This window comes from Miniopterus schreibersii, assembly GCF_964146895.1.
Source record: "Miniopterus schreibersii genome assembly, chromosome: 1".
In the NCBI taxonomy this organism is placed as follows: domain Eukaryota; kingdom Metazoa; phylum Chordata; class Mammalia; order Chiroptera; family Miniopteridae; genus Miniopterus; species Miniopterus schreibersii.
This window is the reverse complement of record NC_138101.1, coordinates 52,550,965-52,573,467: the sequence shown is the minus strand read 5'-3', so window position 1 is coordinate 52,573,467 and position 22,503 is coordinate 52,550,965. Positions and strand designations below refer to the sequence as shown.

General features: G+C 39.3%; 1 protein-coding gene across 1 annotated transcript in view; it reads right to left on the bottom strand.

The window, feature by feature from the left end:
• Positions 1–764: 764 nt before the first annotated feature.
• The window catches only part of HERC5 (HECT and RLD domain containing E3 ubiquitin protein ligase 5), a 41,470-nt gene continuing 19,731 nt past the window's right edge, over positions 765–22,503 (bottom strand). The window contains exons 13-23 of the mRNA XM_081137810.1: positions 21,623–21,771; positions 17,615–17,728; positions 16,561–16,671; positions 14,849–15,019; positions 12,242–12,385; positions 8,310–8,476; positions 4,866–4,932; positions 3,660–3,730; positions 2,004–2,187; positions 1,819–1,921; positions 765–1,041 (exon numbers count right to left, since the gene is read on the bottom strand). Of these exons, the coding sequence (XP_080993936.1) occupies positions 836–1,041; positions 1,819–1,921; positions 2,004–2,187; positions 3,660–3,730; positions 4,866–4,932; positions 8,310–8,476; positions 12,242–12,385; positions 14,849–15,019; positions 16,561–16,671; positions 17,615–17,728; positions 21,623–21,771 (1,487 nt within the window). The 3' untranslated portion in view covers positions 765–835. The remainder of the gene's footprint in view (positions 1,042–1,818; positions 1,922–2,003; positions 2,188–3,659; positions 3,731–4,865; positions 4,933–8,309; positions 8,477–12,241; positions 12,386–14,848; positions 15,020–16,560; positions 16,672–17,614; positions 17,729–21,622; positions 21,772–22,503) is intronic.

Sequence of the window (22,503 nt, the reverse complement as noted above, 5' to 3'; positions counted from 1 at the left end):
ACAGTGGGGTTAGAGAGAGCTTTAGAACAGAAATTGTCAGAACATGGCTGGTTGTTGAATGTTAGGGGATGAAGGAGGAGGAAGGGAAGATTGCAGGATTCTGCCTGGAGATATTAGTGGTACCACCCCAAACTACAGAATACAGGAAAAACTATTTTCTCCTTAAACATGTTGAGATTAAGGAGCCAAGGGGCCTGCCTGCAGGTAGTGACACAGACTACATAGAATGGCTGTGGTGCTGGAATATATCAACAGTTCCTGTAGGTCAGCGAGACAGATCTGAGTAGCATCAGCATGGAAGTAGTAACTGAAGCCATGAAGTTGGTAAGTATGTGGAGAGTGAGAAAACAGGACTGCACCAGCATTTTAGGTCAGGGGAGTGTAAGAAAAAGATGCAAAGGAGATGGGAAAGAAGCCCCCAAAAAGAAAGCCACAGTCTAGGGAGTTCATGGCAGTTTTGAGGAGAAAGTTAATGGCTGACATAATTTAAGACAGAAATGGGCAAGTGTCCACTGAAATTTGCAACAGGGAAATCATTTGTGACTTATTCTAGCAGTTTGAGTAGGCGAAGCACCACTTCAGCCCTGGACAGACTGTCCAGTTGTTTATGATAGAAAATAAACTTCTGTCTTATTTAACACACTATGTTTTGGGGTTGCCTTGTTTTAACAGCCTAATCTATATTATAACTCATAGATCTTACATGCAAAAACAGCGATTCCAAAATAAATAGGTAAACATTGAATAGTCAGCAAGACTTTTATGTTAATAAATTTTTTAGTTCATTTTATTTTTGAAATTATTTCAAAAAAGGAATGAAGAGTATGAGGTAGGGTCAGCCAAATCCTCTGCTGCTGTTGATGGCCACTTGAAGCGCTTCTTCCACTCTTTCCATTGTAGAATATTTAGGGAGGTAGAGGGTACGGAAACATGTAAGTGCTCTGATGGGATCTTTCTCATTCACATTTTCAGGGCAGCGAAATGTTATTTTCGTGCTCATTAAACCTTTTACTTGAATTCTGTCGGTTCCTGAAAGAAACACTAAAAAGCAGAATAAAATTGAGTGATCTACTTCACAAATCACCAACACGTATCGAGAGGAAATACTTTTATTCTAAACATTTATTGAGGGTCCACATGCAGAGTCCTACATTAGACTGCAGTGGGAACCACACAGAACTCAGTCTGACACACAGTCACCGCCCTCAAGCAGCTTACAGTCTGGTTCTGGTTAGGAGTACTAGATTATTGTGCAGAAAAAAACAAAAACAATAAATAAAAGGGTGTAAGGCAACCAAACAAGGTGCCATAGAAGCAAGTGCCGCTGAGTTTAAATGCTGTGGGGTTCAGAGCAGGGAGATAGAATCAGGCTGGGTGACTGGGGAGACTTCTGAGAGTTTGGAATTAAGCTGGATTAAGGAGGGAAAGGTTTAGAGAGGCGAAGGAGGTAGGTGAAGGTTCCAGGCGGGGCAAGGAGTTTGGGAGAAAGTCTGGAAGTGAAAGGGTGCAAGGAGCTACGGGACCTGGGTAATTCAATGATGACACAACTACAGAAAGAAGGCTCAATATTTAGCTCGGATGAAGAAAGGAAAAATTTAAAAGCAATAGGCAGTGTTGAAATCACAGGAAAAAACAACTCTATTAATTAACATTTATTTTTTTGATGTGACAACCTGACACAGAGGACATTCAACTGGGCCAGGAGTGACTCTTACACTAAGTATCACTTGTTACAAATGGTGCCTAAGACAAACAAGATTCTCTTATTCCATAAAAATAGACGTAAGATTATAGACCTACCCCTGATGTAATTCTTACCAAGGAATTTCTTCTTTTCCTCCAAAGTCAATTTGTGTAAAGCCTTCCAAAACATCACGATGGTGGGATGTGAACTGTCATATCCTTGTTCATAACATGCAGTCTATGAAAAATGCAAAGGAAAAAAAGTATTCAGGAAACAGAAAAGAAATTTAAATTCAAACTACTTGGCTTTTATGATGTACCTTTTCTAATGTTTCCCAGTCATCATCTGTATTTCCAATAATCACATCCTTTAGTTCTTCAGGATAGAAAATTGCAATAATTCCCTTGTCACACACTTTATAAAATCCTCTTTGAAATTCTTCATAAACTGCCTTTACAGAGATGTTGAAGATGTAATCGACATACTTAGAAACATAGTCTGTCCTTTAATGAAACAAAAAAATGATTTCAGCTTACTGCAATACCCTGAATAAAATGGGAGGGGGGAGAAGGAAGGGGCTAAAGATTAGAGCTGGAACACTTAACAACTGAGTGCTCATCACGCGCCACGGACTGCTACGGGCATTTTTCATATATTATCTAATTTAATCTTCATAATACTCTCTAAGGCAGATTTTTATGGCATTTTAGTGAAGAGGAAACAGACACAGTGAAGTCACATGATTGCTCAGGATCACAAAGTTAAGAGAACTGACACAGATTAGAATAGAAAAACTTTGGAAGAATTAAACCTTGATCTGCTAACAGCCATCTCTGAGAAATGGGCTTGCAAGATGGGGGAAATTTCCTATTTTATTTTAAACTTTTCTGTATTGTCTGAATTTGTCATAGGGAGTAATTAACATTATTTGTGGTTAACACAAATAAAGAAGGGATTTATACTTCTAGCTATGACAGAGTACCTTGTAGCAAATGCTCCCAATAAGAAGAACTAGAAAAAGGCAATATACAAACACATGCAGCTCCAGGCTTCCGAATCTGAGACAAGACTTCACACTCTGGACTAAGAGAGAAGGGAAGCTCAGAAGAACCCAGCATTTTACCTGCAGTTTTCCCCTTTGGGCACATTTGCCAATTCTTTCAGGGATAGGGGCTGTGCAAAAAGTGGTTAAGAGACAAGAGAACCTTACTATATCCATCAATAATAAAATGGATAAATGGGGGTATATTCATAAAATATACCATAAAGCTGGAAATGTTCTATTTCTTGATCTGTGCTCTTATCATTTGTGCACTTCTCTGTACGTTACACTTCAATACAATGCTCTTTAAAATAAAGATTAAAAATTAAAGAAAAATATTTGGTTTAGGCCAGAATGCTCACTAGGTAACTCTTAGCCACTCAGACCAGCTGTCAAGGGGACATTCTATAATCCCACACTCTATTCCTTTAAATTCCATAAGTTGCTGGGAAGTGAAGATACCAGAGTAACATCTAATATTAACAAATACTCTGTGCCTGCTATGGACCAGACACTAATGCAGACTAGCCGAGGTACTGGATGTATAGTGAGTGAGAAAGACGGAGTCCCTGCCATCATGAAGCTCATCAGAGTAGGGGAAACACTGATCAGGAAAGACGCAAATAGATCCTAAAAGCAGGTAAAGTGTGACATGGAAAGAAAAAGTAAAGCATGGTAAGGGGACAGAGAGGAAGGTTGGTGGCATCATTCTAGATAGGAGGATAAGGGAAGGCCTCTTTGAGAAAGTCATTTTCTTCCCTGGAATAGAAACTCCAGGAGACATACACACAACACACAGCAACTATCTACCTTATCAAAAAATTGGCAATGAAAAATTATAGTAACTAAATTATAGTAACTACAAGAAATTTTTAGAGCCTAGTGAAATATAGTGTATAAACAAAACAAATATTTCACTTTTTTTGTACCTACTTGTTAGTCTGGTTGACAATTATGTCACTTCCATTCGGAATTAAGTCTACATCGGTTTTGTCCCAATTCACCTGTAATCACAAATAAACTCAGCACCTCCAAAATACCCTGAACAGTCTATCATCAACAAATACACTTTGAACCATACCACTTTTCCTCAAGAATAGGTAGACATGTACATTTTTGTCACAAAAACTTGTAAGGAATGTACAAATAAAAATTACCACCTTATCATGCAGAATAAGAAATAAATTTAGCCCTAGCCGGTGTGGTTCAGTGGTTAGTGCCGGCCTGTGGACTGAAGGGTAGTGGGTTTGATTCTGGTCAAGGGCATGTACCTCAGTTGCAGGCTCGATCCCTGGCCCTGGTCGGGGAGCATGAGGAAGGCAACCAATCAATGTGTCTCTCTCACACTGATGTTTCTCTCTCTCCCCCTCCCTTACCATCCCTCTAAAAAAATCAATGGAAAAAATATTCTCAGGCGAGGATTAATAAAAAAATTAAAAAATAATAAAAAACTTAAAAAACCCTTGAATTATCTATTTTAACTGATCATACTGAAAATATTAATTGGAAAATGGCCATGTTTCAGTATTCACTTTGTATAGTGTAGACTTAGTGTGGTGGATTTGCAAAATTGGCCATAAATCCCTGCCTCCTGGTATTCCTGCCCCTTTGCACTGTGATTCCTCTCAAGGGGGTGGAGTCTGTTTCTTTAGCCCTTAAGTCTGGATGTGACCTTGTGAAGTACTCTGGCCAATGGTATCTGACAGAAGCGAAAGCATGGAAAGCTTGTGTGTTGGGGCTGGCCTTCTCTGTACTCTGAGACCATCCTATGAAGAAGCCTCAGCTAGCCTGCTGGATGATAAGAGACAGGCTGTCCCAGCTGACACCCCAAACACCAACCAGCCTGCCAACGACCAGGCATTTAGGTAAGGCCACTGTAGACCAACCAGCTCAGCCAAGCTGGCCTTGTCCAGAAACCACAAAATTGTGTTTGTTGTTTTCAGCTGCTAAGTTTAGGTGTTGTCTGTTACACAGTAAAATCTAACTGATACACCCAGCTCATGAAAAATGAGGGGAAAACCCTTTTGCACTAACTTAATTCAGTTTGTTTTTTTATTAAAGAGTGACATGTTTAGGTAAGTACGAAAAGGGTTAATAAGCTTAAATCTGATCTGTAATCTGTTTTTTACTGTTACTTACATTAAAATGGATATAAAATACTTCTTCAAAGTCAGCACTTTCATCATCCAGAAGTATCTGCAAATTCCTAAAGAACAAATAATTTTGTTTAAAAAAAAAAATCATCACCAGATACATCTTGTAAATGACTATTCTGAAGGTGGGAAGTCAGGTATGGTTCACAGCACCTGTTTCTCCGAGTGTTGACAGTCTAAATAGGGCCAAATCTCAACATCTCTAAGTGTGAGGTTAGAAGTTTATCTGTAATTCTCTAGGCTCCCCGCCTGATTCCCACTCTCCTTCTACCACCCTAACTTTCTTTACCTAGTGATTGCAGGTTTCTGTTTAGAAAAGGTTTGATAACATTATTTACTGACACTGAAACTCATTCTAATTGTTGTTACTTTTATTTCAGCTTTGGGACTCTACTTACAGAACAAATAATAGATCTCCTTTTAAATATCTGGTATCACTTAGGAAATCTGTGGAGTGGAAAGAAAGGTCACAGGACCTTCTCTGTGTCTGCTGTCCCAATATCATCAAGCTTCAGACAGACCTGAAATTTGACTACCTTAATTGTTTCCAGGCATCTTTGAGAACAGAGGTTAAATCAGAATGGGAGCAGCCAGTTATTTTGCATTTCTATCTTCTGTCATCCTATGGTACTTTATAAATACATTAAAAATAATGTCTCATATATTATTTACTCCTTACTTCTTTATTCATTTAACAAACATTTATTAAGCACTTAATATGGCAGGCATAGAGGATGTGAAGTTGAGACTAACTCCTTTCTTGCCAATAAACCGAGACCAGTAGGTGAGATATGCTGATGAAAGCCTCACCTACGGTAAGTACTGTGAGAAGCGAGCAGCCAGAAACTATGTAAACGGTACAAGGGTGACTTGGAAGAGCTTGGTTAACTTTCCAAAGGGAAACATGTCCCTGGAGAAAGTCTCCTTTGGGAGATGGTGGAAACAGTTGACACTTTTCCCTACCGGATTTTTTATTATGGTATTGTGATATAAAACAGACCATCTTTTCTTCGTGTTTTTTTGAGGGGGGAGGGAGAATAATGGGAACTTAGCTGACAAAACAGGATTCATCACAATATCTGGCTCATTACCTTCTCATTACATGTCCGTGTATGGCTTATTTATGCGTGGGGTTTATGAAGAATACCTGTGAACCTGCCTCCCAAAACAAGAACTAAAACACTGCTAATACCTTATACCTACCTATGAGATACCTTCTCTATCCCATTTTTCTACCACCTCCAGTATGTGTTACAAATATCTACCAGTTTGAAGAGTGTCTTTTCTCTTTCATTAACGTATCTCTTGATGAACAGAGAACTTCCTTAATATTACTGCAGTTACATTTACCAATCTTTCCTTCACTGTTGGTACTTTTTATGCCTTACTTAAGACATAAGAAGAAATCCCAAAGATGAGAAAGATCTTTGTCCATATTTTCATCATTTTACATTTAAGTCCTTCATCCATGAGGAGTTGACACAATGTATGTCAACATGTATGTCAATATGTATGACATAAGGTATCTGCTCTCATTTCCCCCCAGATGCATTCGTTGAATGGTACTCCTATTCCCACTGATCGAATATGCTACCTCTGACAAAGTTCCACGTGTGCATGGGCCAGTTTCTGGGTTCTCCTGTTCCAGTGGAAAACCTGCACCAATACCATACTGTCCTAATTAATGCGGCTTTCTAATTACTCTTGGTATCTGGTAGGCCAAGTTCCCCATCCTTATTCACCTTCTGAATTATTCCTGGCCCTTTTTCATCCATATAAATTTTAAAATCAGCTTGTCAAGTTTTATAGGAAGCCTGAAGGAATTAAAATTGGAGTTTTACTGAATGTAGAGATCATTGTTTCTCAAAGTGTTGGCCTGACCCACAACTTCTGGGAATCCCTAAGGACTTTACAGGGGGTCCATGAGGTCCAAACTATGTTCACAATAAAACTAAGATGTTACTTGTCTCTTTCACACTCTGTCATGAGTATAGAACAGTTTCCCAGAGGCTCTATTATACCTAATATTTGTGTATTCCTGAATTTAAAACATTTACCACTTTTAATTTCTAATATTGCAAATATTGGCCAATGTAGCCCCAATATAAATAAAAGCTCTTTGGGTCCTCAATAATTTTTGAGTCTTAAGAGCTAAAAGTTTGAGAAACACTAATACAGATTTAATGATCTCTACATTTACTAGACTGTAAATTGCCCATGACTGTATTAAGTTATTAAGCTTCTTAAGTCTTCTTAGGCAATAAGCATTGTTTAGGTAATTTTCAATGTTTTCAGTAAAAAATAAAAACAAATTTATCTTTCCTCCTTTCTAAATCTTTCACTTTCAGTATTTTTCTCCTCCTCTTATTAGTATAATTAATAGTTAGACTCTGGAGCCAGACTGTTTGTGTTCAAATAATGGTTATGTCACTTCGGGACCTGGGGCAGGTTACCTAACCTATCTGTGCCTTAGTTTCTTCATCTGTAAAATGGGGATAATATTAATAGAATCATACTACTGTTCTCATTAAAAAAAAAAGAAATCCCCACAGTCCATTGCATAAATATACGAAAAATATAGAATTCCCTTCTTGAAGAACATTTAGGTAATCCATATATTATGAACTACATAATACAGTGTACTTTGGTATACAGAAATCCTTGCATGGTTGTGTATTTCTGGGTGAAATGTCCAGAGGCAGAATTGCTGGATCAAAGCAGCAAACACATTTTTGATTCTGATAAGCGATGCCACACTGTTCTCTGAATAAGGAGTCAGCAATTTGCACATCCGCTAACAATACCTGAGATTGGAATGAATCTTTTTTACCAAACCCTTGCTAACACCTTATAGCATCACTATTTTCAACCACTGTTACTTTGAAGTGCATATTAGCCTCTCATTTTAATCTGCATTCCATGATCACTACTGAGATTGATCAAGTTTTTTATTTATGTATTATTTCTATTACTTCTTTTGTGGGTTGTCTTCTTGTATACTTTTGTCAGTTTTTCTTATGAATGTGTAGGAACACTCTATACAGCAGGGATAGTAACCCTTTCTATTATATGTTGCCAATATTTTTTGCAAGGTGGTGGGTTGTCTTTTAACTTAAATGTAAGTTTTCATTTTAAAGGCGGTAATATGAAACATTTAAAATAAACATCACTGTAACCTATGCTCTGTCCATGACTGTCTATGCAAATGAAGTTCAAAGATTAATGAAAGCACTGAAGACTAATATAAAAAAAATAAACTTCTTAATTTTAGAAAGTTAAATTATTAATCCAACAATTCTTACCAAAGTTAAAATGGTTTAAAGTACCCAGAATGTACTGTTGGATGTGAAAATATTACTGGTAGAGTATGTTTAAATATTTATCTAAATATATGTTAGGTAGGGCTTGAAAAGGAATTATGTTTACTTACTTTCCCAAAACAGGGCTGAGTTCTTTCAAGTCTTCCAATGATGGTGTTTGGTCCAAAAGTTTCTTAAACAGAGCCAGTGGGAAAGGGATATTTGCAACATTGCCGTTGAAAAGAGTAAGTCCACACAGAACCCCAAAGAAGAAATATCTCTTCTCTTCAAATTTAGGCTGAATAGAGAAAAAAACATCGTAACATATTATGAATTCTTGTCAATACAATGGCATATTTATATTAGGTAAAACTTTTTTCCCCTTTCACAAAATCAAATCAAAACCAAAAAGCTTGATTGTGATAAGCATATTCAGGGTTTATATTCAATCATTAAGTCAATTTACATCCCTGTAATAGTTTTGGTCACTACAAGCATTAACAGCATGGGGGTTGAGGGGATAGGACAGATGTTGTTTAGGGGGGAAAAGACTGCACCAAGTAATAAATAAGTCCTAGTAAATGCACAGTAGTGAATATATACAATATTGGGTTATAATAATCAAATGTGCTGAGACTAGATCTTAATTATTCCAACCACTAAAAAGAAATAATGCTTATGTGATGCAACAGAGGTGCTAATTATCGCCTCAATGGCAACCACATTATAATATATAAATATAAAATCAACACGTGCACCTTAAATTTACAGAATGTTATATGTCATTTATTTCCATAAAAAATACATACATAAAAGCATGAAAAGGAATAGATGCACATTGGGCTCAGTAACGCTTATAAACTAAAGTTTTCACAATTTCCTTTCCTTTTGTCTTCAAGTTCATCAGGAAAAATAGATCTGTGACAAAGAATGAGTGCCTGAGAAAGAGGGTTTCATTTTATCCATACATTCCATAAATGGTCAAAAACATATATTGCTTAATTTCTCCTGTGTGGATGTGAGAATACAGGGAAAGTGGACCCCGCTTTAGAAAAATAATCACCTTTTAATCAATTAATTAATTTTTATCCTCATCTGAGGATTCGTTTTTATTGATTTTAGAGAGAGAGGAAGGGAGAGAGAGATCTTGGTTGCCTCCCATATGCACCCTGACCGGAGATTGAACCTGCAACCTAGGTATGTGCCCTGAAAGGGGATTTGAACCTGCCACCTTTTAGCATACAGGATGAAACTCCAACCAACTGAACCACCTGGCCATGACGATAATCACCTTTTTCCAATTAAAATTTATCTCCACAATTTTTTAAAAAAATTTATCTTCATTGTTGAAACTATTACAGGTGTTCCATTTTCCCCCCCAATGGACCCCCTCCACCTTGCTCCCACCCCCTCCCCAGGCCTTCACCCCATTATTGTCTGTGTCCATGGGTTATGCATATATGCATATAACTTCTTTGGTTAATCTCTTCCCACCCTCCACCCCCCTTCCCTCTTTCCTCTGAAATATGATCGTCTGTTACATGTGTCAATGTCTCTGGATCTATTTAGTTCCTAATTTTCTTTTGTTCATTAGCTTCTTCTTAGAGAAGACCCTTCAACTTTTCCTGTAATGCTGATCTGGTGGTGGTGAACTCCTTTAGCTTGTGCTTATCTGTGAACCTCTTTATCTGACCTTCAGTTCTAAATGATAGCTTTGCTGGGTATGGGTAGAGCAACCTTGTAGTTCCTTGTTTTTCATCACTTTGAATATTTCTTGCCATTCCCTCTGGCCTGCAAGGTTTCTGTTGAGAAATCAGCTGACAGTCATATGGGTGCTCCCTTGTAGGTAACCAACTGCTTTTCTCTTGCTGCTTTTAAGATTCTCTCTTTGTCTTTAACCTTTGGCATTTTAATTATGATGTGTCTTGCTGTGAGCCTCTTTGGGTTCCTCTTGTTTGGGACCCTCTGTGCTTCTTGGACTTGTAAGTCTATTTCTTTCCCCAGGTAGAGTAAGTTTTCTGTCATTATTTTTTCAAATAGGTTTTCAATTCCTTGGTCTCTTTCTTCCCCTTCTGGCACCCCAATAATACAAATGTTGGGCCTCTTGAAGTTGTCCCAGAGACTCCTTCTACTATCTTCATATTTATGGATTCTTTTTGCTCTTCTGGTTGGGTGTTTTTTGTTTCTTCATGTTCCAAATTGCTGCTTTGATTCTCAGCGTCCTCTACTATTGATTCCCTGTAAATTATTCTTCATTTCAGTTCGTGTAGCCTTCATTTCAAATTGGTACTTTATTATGTCATTGATGGTCTCACTTGTTTTTGTAATACACTTACTAATATGGTTGAGCATCTTTATAAACAAAATTCTGAACTCTGTATCTGTTAGCTTGCTTGGTTCTATTTCATTTAGTTCCTCTTCTAGAGATTTCTTCTGTTCTTTCCTTTGTAACATGTTTCTTTGCCTCCACATTTTGGCTGCTTCCAGGCGTTTGTTTCTATGTATTAGGTAGAGCTGCTATGTCTCCTGGAATTTGTAGAGTGGCTTTGTGTAGGAGGTGTCCGGTAGGGTCCAGTGGCTCAGCCTCCCGTCACCTGAGCTGGGCCTTCTAGGTGCTCCCCTGTGTGGGCTGTGTGCACTGTCCTGTTGTAGTTGAGCCTTGGTTGCTGTTGGCGTCCTGGGAGGAATTGACCCCCAGGCCAATCAGCTGTGAGGACCAGCTGCAACCTCAGCCAAAGAGCTGCTGTGCTGGAGACACCCCTATGGAGCAGGATTTACTTCAGTGGGGCTTTGGTGTTCACCAAGTGCGCCCCTTGAGTGTGTCACTCATGGATGTGATAGGGTTGTAATCCAGCGTGGTGGAGTCTGACCACCAGGTGCACTGTCTCTGGGGCCTCCTGGGAGGTGCAAAGTCAGCCTCTGCCAGTGCCTTGCCCAGGGCCACCCAGCATGAGCTACACAGCAAACCGTAGTTGGCTGCTACTTGTGCTGGGTGTGGAGGTGTCCAGGAGAGGCCAAGCTATGAGCCAATGCAGCTGCCGCTAGTGCCAGGCCTGGGGCCGCTTATCAAGCCATATGGGGCCCGCTGCTGCTTGAGAGATTTTAGGAAAGTCCTAAGCATGAGGCTCGAGAGGCCAGTTGCACAGAAAAGCCCCTGGAAATGGCCTGGATAAGCTGCAGGTGGGGAGGGCGGGGCCTCCGGGAATCACGGGGCGGGGCCAAAGGTGCGAGTCAGGTGCTGGCGATTCAAGTATGGCGCCTGCCTGCCGGCTGTGTGGGGAGGATTCACCAAAAGAGCAATGGCCTCTGCCAGCTCCTCTGCCTGGAAGGAAGCTGCCCTCCAGCTCTTGCCCCATTTTAGGCAGGTTAGTTCCCCCCGAGTGTCCCGGGTCCTTTCAGGCTGCTGCCCGGCGCTGGGCTCAGAGGGAGCGTCCGAGTGAGTCCGTGCCGGGCCCTTTAGAGGAGCTGCTGGGGCTCCCGCAGCCTCCGCGACCCTCAGGGACAGTCCCCGCTGGTTTCACAGCCCGGAGTTGTGGGGACGTCTCTTCCCCGCCCTGGAACCCTGGGCTGGGGGCCTGATGTGGGGCTGGGACCCCTCGCTCCTCCGGGAAACCCCCACCGCCGAGATTCCTTCCTGGGTTTAATCCTCGGCACCGGGTGTGGGCCCGCGGCCCCATCTCCGGGATTCAGCCCCGATCCGCCCGCGTCTCTGCCCCTCCTACCTGTCTGGGTGCTTCTTCAGTTCCCTGGTTGTGGGGCTCTGTTCAGCCAGATTTCAGGAGGTTCTGAGCGATGGTGGTTCTGTATTTTAGTTGTAATTTTGATGTGGTTGCACAAAGTGGCAGGTATAGCTGTTACCTACACCGCCATCTTGTTTCCTCCAGCTTGTCCAATACTTACTCACTACTTACTCCATCCTTAACCTCATGGGGCTGATCTGTCTCCACAGTTATATCATTAATTCTTCTCCTAATATAAAACAGACTAGACAACCTAATTTTTTATGGTTATGTGACATACCTTTTCTAGCAGGAAATACCATAAGCAAAAAAAGAAGACTTACTCTAACAGGAAACCACATGTAGGTAGCCTCTTTAGGATACATGAACATCCCATATTCTGGCTGAGTCATCTCTTCAAACAGACAGTGGAAAAACTCTGCCCTGACTCCTCCAAAGTCATGTTCAATTTCTCCACTAAACGAAACCTGAGGAAACAGAGCAAATAATGGATCACTTTCAGGGCTGTGTATTGCTATGTATTAAATCTCGTTTAATAGTAAGAGCTAACATTATTGTACGCCCAAGTATTTGGCAGGCATTATGGTAAGCATCATACTCATATTATCTTATTTAAAATCCTATTAATTCTATGAGGCTTCAAGAATTTAAATTAATTTACCAAGGTTATAAAACAGATAAATGGTGCAGCCTAGGTTTAATGCTATGTCTTTGAAACCTCAGTCTAGTCTTTAACAATAAATTTACCTCAATTGACAACATGGTTACAGTTATAAGGTATGCTAAGTATAATAAAAATAAACATAAAGAAATAAAAAATACTAGGATTTTCAAAAAACTGGAAAGCCAGAGCACACACAAAGTTTTTATTAGCTTGGCTGTTTACTCCTTAAGGAGGAGGTACCAATCCCTCCCCAAGATGATTCTATCATAGCCCATCTTTGCTCCTTCAATTACTCGCTCCATTCCTGCCTTTCCTTCTTGGAATCCTTCACTTCAGTTTACAAATGTGTTAAGTTCTCCCTTATCCTTAAAGAAAAAAACACACTCATCAAGACCATGTTTCCAAAACAGATAATATTGGCTCCTCCTACTCTAGGTTGCCGAATTTCAGAGAACACTGTCACCAACTTCCAAACCCATTTCTCTACTTAAATGCTTTTCTCCAACAGGATCAATCACCTGGGACCCCCAATCCCAGGGACTTGTTCTGATGTATCACCTTGACTTTGCTAACTCACTTTACATTTCTGAGCTCCTCCTCTTTCTTCCCGCTCTTTCCTCCCTTGCTTTCTCTTATGCAGCAGTGTAGGTTTTATTTCTCTCTTCTTTTTCCTGCTGCTTTAATACCAGAAATTTCTTTCTCTCTGCTCTTTCCCCATATCCTAACTTTTCTCTTTAAAACTTCATTTATTACTTGCAGGTATGTAACCTTCATATCTATCCATATTCTCTCCTGATTAACACACACTCATTTCCAAAAGGACTGCTCAACATTTCCATCTGGATGTTCCACCAACACTCCCCAAAAGCTCCTTTTACTCATTTATTTGGATGAATTCCTTTACCATTTTACAGAAATGCAAGTTTCAAAGATCAGTATTTAAAATATTTACAAGACCAGGTGTTATACCTGCCCTTCCCTATCTGCAAGTTCCTTAATCTCACAAAGCCTCTGTTTTCCCACAGATTATTACAAAGATTAAATAACACATGTAAAATGTCCCACACAGTCTGGAAAATGGTAACTGCTCATCGAATGTTACCTAGAATTTAAAAATGGATGAGTGAAATATAAAAGCGGAACTAAAATAGCTGAGTAGACTGGCTGGCTGACAGGTTGGAATCACTGTGAGTTTCTTAGATTTTTAAAAATTATTTGTGTGGCCCGGCCAGGCATGGCTCAGCAGTTGAGCATTGACCTAGGATCCAGGCGATCGGGGTTCGATTCCTGGTCAGGGCACATGCCCGTGTTGCGGGCTCGATCCCCAGTAGGGGGCGTGCAGGAGGCAGCTGATCAACAACTCTTTCATCATTGATGTTTCTATCTCTCTCTCTCCCTCCCTCTCCCTTCCTCGCTCTGAAATCAATAAATATTAAAAACAAAAACAAAAACAAACCTCTAAAAAATATTACCAGACAAATCTTTGTTTTAAGTGGAAGATCTAGGACCTTGTGGTTGGGCCCAAATCCTGGCTCTGATACGTATCAGTTGTGTTACCCTTGAATAAGTTACCTAATAGTCCTGTACCTCAGTTTCCCCATCTGCAAAATGAATGAATAACAGAACCTTCCACATAGTGTTGTTGAAAGGGTTACACAAGTAAGTGTAAATCATTTACAACAGTTACTGGCACAAGGAAAACATTCACTAGATCTACTAGTCATTATTATTATTATTATTTTGTGTCAAATACACACTAGTAAGACAAATTATACGGTTACTAAACCAAAGGTCATTTATAAATGTTCAGAACATGGTAATATCTACAATTATACCCTCAAAAACGACACAGTCAATAAACAGAAAGTTCCCTCTTCCACAGAGGACTCTGGGTCCTGCATGAGAGCAGAAACAAACCCTCAATTCTCCTGTGTCAACACCATCTCACTGGAACCCTTCAAAGGTGGGGACTAGTCAGGCTAGGTCAGGCCTCAGGAGAGACTGGACCTCTTAGGGTTAGAACTAGACTTTCTACCTGACCAGATTGGGGGAGGACAACCATTCCTACTGCTCCTTAGCCCAAGTGTACTGATGAAGTGACTGCACCTATCACCTGAAATTCACAGGTAACTGGGGAATTAGAGGAACTCTAAAGCAGACCCCCTCAGTGGCAAAGGGAGATAATGTCCCCTCTGTAAAGACTAGTTGTTACACTATTTTATATTTTTCTTCTCTCAGCACCAAATTATTGAGAATTATACTTTACCGATAACTCCACCCTTAGATCTTCATTCTCAAATTGATTTAAATGCTTCAAAACATCCTCAATCAAGTGGCTCCTTCTGACCGTTAGATTAAAGGTGGACATCAACACTAAACTGGACTCTCGGTCTTCTACAATTCCAGTGAACTGCAAAAAAGCTCTGAGTTTTCTCCACTAGGAAAACAGAAATGTGTCACTTCATTTCACCATGTGCTCCAAGTAGAAATTTATAAAGTAGGATAAACTGGTTCAGTTTATTATAAATACACATCACAAACATTTATAAAAAGAGCCTTATATACACTACTGGAGGTAAGTTATGCCTTCAGTATTCACCCTCAGAGAGCAGAAGCAACATGGAACCTAAGAAACGGGAGCCAGCCTGGATGAGCAGGAAAATGACCAACAGCAGGCTCCACTGGACTGCTTCAATAAATACAATTATTAATACTTCAGTTACCAAAGCTAATTATAATCACAGGCTAAGAGAATGATTTAAACACTGAAGCAGTGCGCTGAAACATAATATTCTCATTTGAAAAACAAGTTCAGAAGTTTAGAAAAAAGCAGTCTGCAGGAAAAGTTCAGGTATGAGAGACCTCTCTAAAGATATCCTATTCTAGGAAGAGGACCCAGACGAGATTTTAAGTGATAGATAATCTAAGAAATTAAGGGGGGACACACACACACACACACACACACACACACACACACACACACACACAGATACAGAAAGAGATTGTCTACCTGAAACCAAAGAGCAATTTGGGATCATTAAAGTCTGTGGCTCTTAGCAAACAAAGAGAGAAATCAGTTCTATAAAATTATTATTGAAAGCTTGTTTTCAGGAGAAAACAAGAGATAAAGCAAAATAAAATTCTTTTATCTTTTAAATTTTAATTTTTCTTTGTTAAATATTTTATTAATGGTCATACTAGAACTCATAAATCAACTTCCTATTTCATTATGGTAACTGCATTTGTGACAGTATCTACTTGTATGACATATTTGAGTATTACTCATACATATATAGATGCATAGATGACAGTAAAAAATGATGATAAGACCTAACACCCTGGGCACTCACTTTGTGTGGGGCACTGTTCTAAAAGCTATACCTACAGTAACATTTAATCCTTACAAAAAGGTAATGAAGTACATTTCCCAAGGCATTTTGAACTGTCCAATTTTAACTTCAAAAGCACTTTGCTGGATATGTTGACAAACAGAACCAATTCAGCTGATGATAGCTGACTGAAAAGGGATACTTCTTACAAACCTTTATTATGGCACCACCACAGGCATTTATTTAGGTCTGAATTTTAAGAATCCTCGGTCACCTCTATCCCCACTGCTATGTTTTCTTCACTAGATTGGACCTCCTTAGATATAGTGCTAATTCCAGTCAAATCCAAGTCTGCTATGCCTCTTCGAGAGCCATTCAGAAGACTACAGTCATCAACCTCAAGGTCAAAGCTCTACAACTAGCCCAGCTGTCCAAGCTCCATCCTTTACTTCTAAGGCCTCAATATGTCTCAAGGCCAAGCCAACCCAAATTATGGCATTTTCTTGCCTTCTTCATTAGAGTATAAGTGAATGCCACGACCATTAGTTTCACAGTGGGTGGCTCCCCTATCACCCTCCAAATACTGTACACTTAAGAAGGCATTTACCACTTATTTTGTTAATAAAGACAAAGAAATGGACACACATACCTGTATTTTTAAAAGTGAGTCTGCATGTAGTAGTTCAATTTTTGACAGAATATTAAAGACAAATGGAAAACGACTAAATATGACAGGATACTGGATGTCTACTGCATTGGCCTAAAAATGGAAATGAGAATAATTCTGATAAATGAAAGAACAGAGATATCTTACATCTTACCTCATAGACTTAAACCCCTGATGGTTTAAGGTCTCAGTACTTATGGCCAAGACAATTCAAATTGCTAGTCAGTAGTACTTAGGTACATAAAATTCTAAGAAAATGTTTTACATGTACCAATGTAAGGTATTTAGACCTAGTATTTTCAGTGCTCATTGAATTTACCAATTAAATGTAAACTCTGGGCACTTTCCCAACGAGTATGTTCTACTGCAACCCACATTTCTGAAATGTAAATGAGTTCAGATGTATTTGGTAAATAGAGGAATGAAATAACACAGATAGCTGGTTAGCTCATATATTTCTGCCAGGCAAGGGTTGGTGAGCTAGAAGTAGAATTATAACCTTCAGAGAAAAGAAAAAACCCCTCAAGTCAGCTATTGAACTGGCAGCGAAAGCCCTTTAACTGTCTTTTAAGAAAATAGAAAAGGAGTTCTTACCCAAAGGGTACCTTCCCCAAAGTTGCAGCCCTATTCTGCGGGCTCCTGGTGAGTCACCCTGCCTCCTTTGCCCAACTTAAGCAGAGTTTCACTTCCATCTGCATTATCTCAGTACCACCAGTCCTCTAATTAGAGTGTGGATAGAGTTCTACCCTTCGGCTTTTGTGCATTTTTCATGTTTGCATGGCACTCTCCAGAAGATGCTTGTCTGGTAAATCCAAGCTATCTGCCAAGGTAGCAACAACTTTTCTGTTAGTGCTCTGGCTACAAAACTGCATAGGTTTTGAGGGATTGGTCTTGTTTTTCCCATAAGCCCTGCTATTTCTATTGGACAATTTTGCAGAGTGCAAGGATTTTGGAAATTCATGTAGAAAGTTATAGCATAAATGCCTATATTAACTCATTGATGATCAAATTCCCCTCTTAAACATGCCATACTTACTACGTTCATTTCCCAAGAGAACAGTCTATATGCATATCCAAAAAAGTGAAGGTAGTGTGTAAGTTCGTTTACTTGGAAAATATTTTCAGGCAGTTGACATTTAGTCTGGTTTACCTTAAATAAAACACAACCTATGAGAAAGTATCATATGTAAAGACAATTTTGCTTACTGGCTATTAGGTTCTCAGGATAAATGCAAATTAAACACCCTTAATGACCAGAATAAAGTTCTACCCAATTTCTCTACTGCCCAAACCCCACATTTTCCGGAACATAAAGAATGCCTAACATTTAGTAGTAGAAATTGATAATTAGGATGATAAACTTCTAGTTATTTTCAATTCACAAAAAAGTTTTTAAAGGACTTTTTAGTCCAAAGAAAAATACAGTGCAATATAAATCTGAAGTACTCCGGGGCCCAATATTGCATGTCATGTACTTCAGAGCTTAGCAATATACCATTTATAGATGTTCCCTCTGACGAGGCACATATAGAACATTTCCTCCTAAATTGTGGGAGAATTTTCAGCCTTCCATCCTGAGATGACCAGGGTTATTATGAAATACATATGAACACCATGGCACAGTGCTAATCATCAGTCAGTGAAGACACAGATAATGACACTAGGTGCTTTGGACCTCAGTGACCATCAGTATTTGACCTGAATGGGCATAGTTCTGGCCTCAATAACTAGTTCTGAAAAGGTCCTCTAAAAGCCCTCTTTGGCTATGCAAGCTAAGACCATTCTTCTGGAATATTCTTACAGACTCTGGCCCACACCCCAAATGATCCAGCCTCCCAGTACCACCACCCATAGCATGGTGAAGCTGTTTCACCCCTGTAACTATGGTCCTCTGGACCCTGCTGATCTCAGCCTTGCACTGTCAATAGCCTCATGATTGCACAGAAAATGCAAAAGAATCTACAAGCAAATTACTAGATATAATATAAGAATTTAGCAAATTTGCTGGCTATAAATTCAATATGCAAAAATCAATGCATTCCTACAAACCAACAAATAATATAATTTTAAGATAACCGTTTGTAAAATCCTAAGTATATCAACTATCTTGAAATAGACTTGACTAAACATATCCAAGACTTTCATAGTAAAATAACAAAATTTTACTGAAAGACTTTAATGACAAACTAATAAGTGAAAGAAAACAGACACCATGAAGAGTCACATAGTAAAGTTAATTCTCCCCAAATTGAAATATACAGACTCACTGCAACTCCAATCAAATTCGAAGTGAAATCTATGTGTGTGTGGAACCTAAGATGCCAATTCTAAAATTTGTATAGAAGAGCCAAGTGTCAAAAACAGCCAAGATAAACTTTAAGAACAAGGTAGAGGTGCTCTTCTTACCAGATATAAACAACAGAGCTACATAAAATGACCAACAGTACAAAAAAGAGCCCAGAAATGAATCCCACACATAGAAACATGTTTTAGCCCGGCCGGGCGTGGCTCAGCGGTTGAGTGTTGACCTAGGATCCAGGCTATCGGGGTTCGATTCCCTGTCAGGGCACATGCCCAGGTTGTGGGCTCGATCCCCGGTAGGAGGTGTGCAGGAGGCAGCCGATTGAAGACTCTCATCATTGATGTTTCTCTCTCCCTCTCTGAAATCAATAAAAACACATAAAAAGTTTAAAAAAATAAACTGCCAATTGGATTAAACACCAAACTGTGAAAGGCAAAGCTAAAATCAATACTCCCTTTAGACCTGGGCGAGAGTGGTCTCTGCTCTGGGCCCATGATTTAAAGGTCCTTGCTCTAGCCTTACTCCAGCCAACTACCCTCCCACAGGGGCAGTAAGGGGCCTGCAGGGCCAAGGGGACCTGTCTTTGGCAGCCCACACCTCCCCTTCGAGACTGAGCTCCAGCTACCCAGGAACTGTAAGTCTCTGCTCAAATGTCTCCAAGCCAGATTCCAGGACCTGCACAGGTCTCTTCCCCTTCTTGGTCCCTAAAGAGCGGACTGTGTCACAGGTGAGGATACACCTAGACTCCAGGACTACTAAGGAGCAGCTGTTGTGGAAGGTGGGGACGGAACACAGATATAAGAGCTAAGGTGTCCACCTATGGGCACATGGGTCAAAACAAAAATAGGAAAAGGCGGCAGAGGACTTGGGGACGCCTGTCTCAGCCTCCACCTTTACTGCAGAACTCTATAAGGAGACCAAGATTTCTAATCCAAGCCTAAATTGGGTATATTTTGTTTTAGAGTATATTTATTCAGCAGTTAGCTAGATTTCTAACCTTTTAAATATTAGATATGTGTTATATGTGCCTTTGTACTCTTCCTCTGGTCTGGCCATTAGAAAACTATCTGGGGCAGCTTTCAGGGCCAAATGAGGCCCCCTGTTTATTTTTCTAACATCCTGTTGGAACACAGCCAGGCCCCTTCGTTTTCATTCTAAGCGCAGCTTTCACGCTCCCACTGCAGACTGCAGACTGCAACAGCTGCAGCTGCCAGAGACCACACGCCTCACAAAGCCCAAAATATTTACTCTCTGGTCCTTTCCAAAAAGAAACCCTGTTGATCCCTGAGTTAGGTAATAATTTAAAACCTTGCAAGAGAAAAAGTTCAAAGAGAGACAAGGATAAATATTATAAAGAAATGAATCGACAAATTTATCTATATTAAAATTAAGAATGTGAGTTCATAAAAGAGCACCATGAAGTAAAAAGACAAGCTACGAACTAGGATATATCTGCAATACATATTACTGACAAAGGACTAGCTTACAAAATAGAGAACTTCTATAATCAATAAGGAAAAGTAAAACAAATAATTTGAGCAAAAGTCAAGAACTGATACTTTACAGAAAACAAATATTGCAATTATAAACATGAAAATGTACTCTAACGCATTAGAACCATGGGAATACAATTAAAATCATAATTTGGTATCATTTCAGGCTGAAACATTTTCCAAATTCCTGGAACAACAGGAATTCTCATTCTATCTCTCTTTTTAAAATTGATTTTACAGAGAGGGAGGAAGACAGAGAGAGAAAGAGAGAAACATTGATGTGAGAAATATCGATTGGTTGTCTCCTGCATGTGCCCCAACTGGGAATCGAACCAGCCACCTTCTGGTGTATAGGACAACGCCCCAATCTACTGAGCCACACTGGCCAGGGCCTCATTATCTCTTGAAAGGGATTTAAATTAGTCTAAGCACTTTGGAAGGCAGTTTGTAACTACCAATAGAGAAGAACACACACATATCCTACAACCTATCAATTTCAGAATTAGGTATAGAAACTAAAAAACCAACTCTTGATACATGAACACCAAGACATATGTACAGAAATGTTTATAGCAGCATGTTTTCTCATAGAGAACCCCTCCCTCCAAAAAAAGAACTGCAAACAGCACATATATCCATCAGTACTGCGTTGGATAATCATGGAAGAGTCATACAACGGACTGTGATATAGAAGTAAAAATGAATACAGCTGTATTAACGTGGACAAATGTGTAAAACATGTGTAAGGAGCATGTATTCCACTTACATAAATTCAAAAACCGCAAAATTAAACAGCATAATATATACAGGGGGTCCCAAAAAATGTATATGCTTTTTAATAAACACTGCCTTTATAATTCCTCAAAGCGTGTACACATTTTTTGGGACACCCTATATATACAGTAGATAATATATATGTATTCAATATATATATTCATAAAACAATAAAAAGAGTGAGGGGACAGTTAACCTAAAATCCAGGATCATGGCTATCTCCAGGAGGTGAGGGGATGCAATCTGAGAGAAAAATACACAGGCATTTCAAAAGTATTGGAAATGCTTCCTTTTCCAGCATGGGCAGTAGTTCCATCGAGGTCTGTTTTATTAGTTTTCTTCAAACTGTTCATAGATACTATATACACTCCTTCATATGCATGAATTAATTCACAAAAATAAAATTTAAGAAACAGCAATATAAACTTCATGTTTCAAGAGTCTGCTTAAGATTCGGGCCAGTTGAAACCCTTACCCTATGCAGCCTTTTCAACATTTCTAGGAGAGCTAGACAGTTACTCTTAGCACTTTCAGTCCAGCTATGCAGTTGAGCGATGATGGCTCTTTTAAACATCTGGACCAGTTCCATGAAAGCGGATTCCTGCAGAGATGCCCAATATTCCTCTGAGGGATACAAAGGTAAGAAATTGTTAACATGTAATTTCTCTTGGGTTCTTAAAGGTAAAAAGTTGTCCATATTTTCCAAAACTGATAGAATATTTTCTATATACCATAGTTACAAAAACACATTTGTCATACATTTTTCAGAAAATATGATTGCAATTAAAAGTTTAGAATTTAATGTCCTAAAAAAAATTCCTTGACAGTAACAGAACCTCAATCTTTACAATTAATCTGTGAAAAGGCAGGCACTAAATTAGTCACACTTTTATCCAGGTGAAAGCATACTGAAAAACTAGATTAAGGTCCGGCTGGGCGTGGCTCAGCAGTTGAGCATCGACCTAGGATCCAATAGATCGAGGTTTGATTCCCGGTCAGGGCACATGCCCGGGTTGTGGGCTCGATCCCAGTCTGGGGTGTGCAGGAGGCAGCCGATCAATGACTCTCTCATCATTGATATTTCTCTCTCTCTCTCTCTCTTTCTCCCTTCCTCTCTCTGAAATCAATAAAGATATATTTTTTTAAAAAAAGAGGATTACTAAGTCTTTAAAACAAAAAAACAAATTAGATTAAGAACTACTCATGATTGCATGACTCTTCTTTTTGTGCTCCCAGCATGAGTTTTTAACTCTTAAAAAACACCTTTCAGCATTATAAAAAACAAAAAACATTTTAAACTAGCATTTCATCACTTACAATGTTATCTAGATTTAATAAAATAAAAGAATAGACTTC